The sequence below is a fragment of the Xenopus tropicalis genome, chromosome 8, assembly GCF_000004195.4.
Source record: "Xenopus tropicalis strain Nigerian chromosome 8, UCB_Xtro_10.0, whole genome shotgun sequence".
NCBI lineage: Eukaryota > Metazoa > Chordata > Amphibia > Anura > Pipidae > Xenopus > Xenopus tropicalis.
Window position 1 is genome coordinate 34,636,285 of NC_030684.2, and position 5,253 is coordinate 34,641,537.

At 38.3% G+C, this 5,253-nt stretch overlaps 1 protein-coding gene across 1 annotated transcript; it reads left to right on the top strand.

The window, feature by feature from the left end:
• The first annotated feature begins 931 nt into the window (after nt 1–931).
• Nucleotides 932–5,021, top strand: LOC100496423 (caveolin-2-like). The gene is made up of 3 exons (XM_002935212.5): nt 932–1,353; nt 2,087–2,274; nt 4,476–5,021. The coding sequence occupies exons 1-3, from the start codon at nt 1,204–1,206 to the stop codon at nt 4,630–4,632; spliced, it is 495 nt and encodes a 164-aa protein (XP_002935258.1). The 5' UTR covers nt 932–1,203; the 3' UTR covers nt 4,633–5,021.
• The last annotated feature ends 232 nt before the right edge of the window (nt 5,022–5,253 follow it).

Genomic DNA, 5,253 nt, shown 5'->3' on the forward strand with positions numbered 1-5,253 from the left:
TATAAAAAATTTTACAGTCGGACTCATTTATAAAGCAGGAAACTATTGATTGCAAGTAGTGATGAGCGAATCTGTTCCGTTTTGCTTCGCCGCAAAATTCGCAAATCTTTCAAAAGATCCGCAAAACGGCGAAAAATTCGCGAAACGGTGAAAATGTTGTGGACAAAAAAATTGTCGCCCGCGACTATTCTTTTTGTCGACCGCGGCTATTATTTTGTCGTGCAGCTATTGTTTCGTCGCCCGCGGCTATTATTTTGTTGCACAGATATTATTTCGTCGCCCACTGCTATTATTTTGTCGCACGGCTATTATTTTGTCGCGCGGCTATTATTTTGTCGCACGGCTATTATTTCATCGCACGGCTATTCTTTTGTTGCCCACGGCTAATGTTTCGTCGCGCGGCTATTCTTTTGACGCCCGCTACTATTCTTTTTTGACGCCGGCGACAATTTTTGGACGTTCGGCGAATTTTTTCATCCATTTCGTGAAACAATCCGCCAATGGCGTAATGCAGAAATTCGCCACGAATCCATGCCTGGCGAAACATTTTGCCCATCACTAATTGCAAGCTCTGAAATTCAAACTGCTGCCTGGTTGCTAAAATGTGACCTTAAAAAGAGATTGCTGCTGAAATTTTCAAACTGGCTAGTTACAGAAAAAAAATGAAATAAAATAATGCCAGACTAGTGAACGTCAGAATAAAAACAAAACCTAGACCAATTGCAAAATGTCTTAGATAACTGCTCTCAGTGGCATTGTAAAATGTATATTTGTAGGCAAACCTGATCATAGGTTAACCAGAGTACATGGGTGGGGCTGGCCACTGCTGTTGACATGGGCTTGAGCACAGATAAGACAAAAAATCTCTAGGGAATAAGGAAAACTAATCCAGCACAGCTGGGGTGTGAGCAAGTTACGGGACAGCCACCATATTTATATCAGTGACAGTTCAGTTTGGCATGTCATGGAGAGGTGTCAGAACTCAGAGAGGGAAGGAGGGAGAGTGGGGCTGAAATCCAATCCACTGAGCATCTAAAGAAGAGAGAGGCAGGGAGCAAAAAAAAAAAAAGGAATACACGCACTTGGTAGCTAAAAGGAAAGTTCTATAGGAAACACATTTAGGAAGAGACTGCTGGCTGCTGGAAAGCTCTTGTAGGCCGACCTGAAGCACATCAGTAGCACAGCACCAAGTCTTCTCCTGCCATGATCCAAGACCAGTATCTTATTGAATGTCCAATCGACTCTGATCATGACCAAAAATATTTGCAAAACCCTCAAAATACAACGGTCTACAATGAAGTGCCCCCCAGACAGGATATACGGGATCCACGGGGTATCAACAAGCATTTGAAGGTACTACCACTTGGACTTATTTATTACGAGTCAATGCATTTTTCTGGGCATTAAAGACAGGAATAGAATTAGAAAACAGTTCCATTTGGGAATTTGGCAAAGTTAACTAGCAAGATTTTGCAGTTTTGCAATCCAGAAAATTCAAGCAGCTGAATCCAAACCCAAGATTTCCTTTTGTAACTTTAGAAGGGGGGAACTGCTATGTTTTAAGACATGGGAATATCAAACCCGTTTGTCTCATTCTTTTATAGACCGCCATTCCCATCACCCCCTAAAGAGAGCTATATTTCAGTCGCAGTTTATAAAACCACATTTTATCTCTGTGCTTACCTACTCTACCTGATAGCACATGTAGCTCCTTTGTTGCTTTGCTGTATATTCTATTTAAATCTGTATTCTGCAAATGCTTCTTACCAACATATTAGTGGAGGATAGTCTGCACAGCTAGCTATGTTTATATGCATATTTGTGTACAATCATATTAGTGGAAGCTGCCACACTGCCATGGAAATGTCTTCCATTGGATACAGTGTTATGGAAAATGCCGGCATTTCTTACGTAACTGGGCAAAACCTTTTGACATCAGCATATCTCATACATAGGAGTCTCATATATTTTTATTATTTATCGACCCAAAATGGTTAGGAAAACACAAGTAAATAAATATCCAAAAATGTGTGGAATAACTGCAATATATGGTTTTACCATATTGGATGTTCTTATACTTTGGCAGCTGGATTTTTCTGATGTACTGGCGGAACCAGCCTCATTTCACAGTTTTGATAAGGTATGGACCTGGAGTGACATCCTGTTTGAATCATCCAAGTTGTGGTGCTACCGCATTATATCCCTGCTATGTGCAGTGCCAGTATCTCTGCTCTCCGGAATCCTTTTTGCACTCCTTGGCTGCCTACACATATGGTAAGAAAACTCACCTAAAAACTGGGGATATCCTTAAGACACTGTTATTATTTATATTTATATTTACACCCAGTAAAAAAGTAGAAACAAAAATGATTTTTTTATGGGGTGCTAATGTAAATGCAATAATGTATCAATGCAATAATAATAAATCACCTAATGTAAATGCAATAAATGAATAATATCCATCTATATGTAGCTATACAGTATGGGAGGGTGGTGTGGAAACAGAATTATCAAGACTAAATTTATACAGGTATGGGATCCCTTATCCGGAAACCCGATATCCAGAAAGCTCCGAATTACGGAAAGCCTGTCTCCCATAGACTCCATTATAAGCAAATTATTCAGATTATAAAAATTGATTTCCTTTTTCTCTGTAAAAATAAAACAGTGCTTTGTATTTGATCCAAACAAAAATATAATTAATCCTTACTGGATGCAAAATAATCTTATTGAGTTTAATGTTTTATTGATTTTTTAATAGACTTAAGGTATGAAGATCCAAATTACGGAAAGACCCCTTATCCGGAATACCCTTGGTCCCGGGCATTCTGGATAATGGGTCCTATACCTGTACTAGGTGGGTTGATACGTTGACATGTACTGTATCTATGCTGTTTTAGTTTTCCCAAAACAGCAAAATATAAGAAAATGGGGTAGAAGCTAAAAAAAAGATTGAGAGGTACAGGCTGGTTGTAATTCAGCCTTTAGCTTTATTTAGCTATTATAAAAGGCAATTTTTGTGGTCATTTCAGGACAGTAAATATAATTGTAGCTCCTGGTTCTATTGACCCCAGTTCCATATTGCCTTCTGACTTTGGATAGCAGCTCTCTGATGGATGCAAAGTTAGACTGCTTTCCCTATGAGTGCAATGTTTTTTTTAAAAAATGTATATATATGGTTCTACTGGTGATATATGATACAGCAATGTCATTGCTTCAGCAGACTTTTTCAGATGTGTCATTTTACTTGTATCCTAAATTTCCAAACTCCAGTCTTTCTTCATGTTATAATCACAACATAACGATTGCTATTGTTGGTATTTGCAATTGGACTCCATACCAGAGACTTTTTCCCCATTCATTATCTGCAGTAAGTGTATGTAAAACCATGCTCATACTCCATTAAGATGTGAATGCTCTTTAAATAGAGGGGGCATTATCAACATTAAATTAGCAAATTAGCTAAATCTTTCCATTTGGCTGCTGAAAACAGCATAAACATTTCCCCAGTATACAGAAATATACACATATACATTAATAACGGTCGTTTGTGCGCTAGGCATGTAAAAGGGACAGATAACATTTTATGGGGGTATATGAGGAGGGTAGACCTTAGGAGAAAAGGGCAATGTAATGGCTGATTTGGAGACTATAATGTGCAGTCACTAGCAGCTTGCAGTAGATGGATTGTTTAATACTTGACTTAGGCTAACGCTACACCTGGTGCTTTCCATCTGTCATTGAGTTTAATAGCAGCTGCCTGTCAGCATTGATACATTAAAGGAAGGGAAACTTGAAGTTGAAGTAACTGTGTTGTTCAAAATGTACAATGATATATATAGTGATTTAGGATATAGCATTATATGGCAACGCTACACTTACTAGAATGTAAATAAAATGTATATAAGCAGCCCAACTTCTATTACTGAGGGCTTAAATATATGCATGCTCATTTAGTAATGTAGGTGCTGAATTGCTGCATTATATTAGTACAAACAAATCAGCAGGCAGCATTCATTGCTAATCAAAACTAACTGCTGAATGGTTGCTATGATTACACTACTGTATATACTTTTCCTATTAAAATAATAAGATGCATCACTGACACTGAACCTTTTAGACTACACAAAACAAATCACAATTCCTTGGTATATATTGCAGTTTCCTGCAGCAGCTCTGGGCCACAACAGTCACTTCCTTTCTGGCATTCATTTGTGCAATGAAGAGGCCCCACCCCCTAATACATCATATTCTTGCAGTTCCTTCTTGGCTCATAGGCTTTGTATCCCTTATAATAAATGTATATGGATGTTATATCACTAACAAATCATTTTAGAATTTCCAACACAGTGTGCCTTAATTTGCATTAACAGTCCCTGAGTCAAAACGGTTCAATTAAAAGTTCATTAATGATATGCTTAATGTCACCCCTGTATGTTTTGTCAAATTATATTTCTGTGTATTATTTCTTCCAGGTGTGCCATGCCATGTATACAGCTTTGCAATATCTGCATGCCCCCTGTTCGGACCCTGTGGGCCAGCGTGTTAGACATATTCGTCGCTCCTATCTGTACTAGTATTGGCCGCTGCTGCAGTTCTATTTATGTGAATGTTACTAAGCAAAGGCCATAGAAGAGTTAAGACTGGCTGCTCAACACATGGGACACAAGGAAAGGAATTGTGCTGCAAAGCCATCTTGCAGTCAGATACAAAATCAAAATCCAAAGTGATATATGCTAGGGGTGCAAGGGTGGCGGGCAACTTGCAGTAATCAGCTTTCTTCATCCCAGTCTTCATGACACATTCATTTTTCACTTCGAAATTGTATGGACTTTATAGTATTATGTGATCATCTGCAGAGCTGACTTTTGTGTAATACTTACCCTTTGTAGACTCCTGTGTTTTGGAAATGTTTTTCTGGAATTTTTTGTGGTGCTGATAGTTACAAGGGGTTTTATGCCGCCATTTCGTTCTGGTATTAATGTTGCTGCTAACTCAAATAAACCATTTACAAACCCTGATGATCTTTTAGTTTTGTGTACACTACATTTATGGTAAGGCACCTTCGACAGCTCTCTGAACTGCCATTACATGTGTTGCCACAGCAACATTGGGCTAGCATAGATCAAATGTATATATGTATGTATAACTTTATTTATAAAGCGCCACAAGGGTACGCAGCGCTGTACAATCTTACAGTATACACAATTACACACAGGGAGGACAAGTGTTATAATAAATACAATAAATAAG

Bases quoted from the DNA above. Each gene is read 5' to 3' on its own strand.
- LOC100496423 (XM_002935212.5), top strand. From the start codon at position 1,204: ATGATCCAAGACCAGTATCTTATTGAATGTCCAATCGACTCTGATCAT. The intron at 1,354-2,086 runs GTACTACCACTT...ATACTTTGGCAG, and splicing joins GTATCAACAAGCATTTGAAG to CTGGATTTTTCTGATGTACT. The intron at 2,275-4,475 runs GTAAGAAAACTC...TATTTCTTCCAG, and splicing joins CTTGGCTGCCTACACATATG to GTGTGCCATGCCATGTATAC.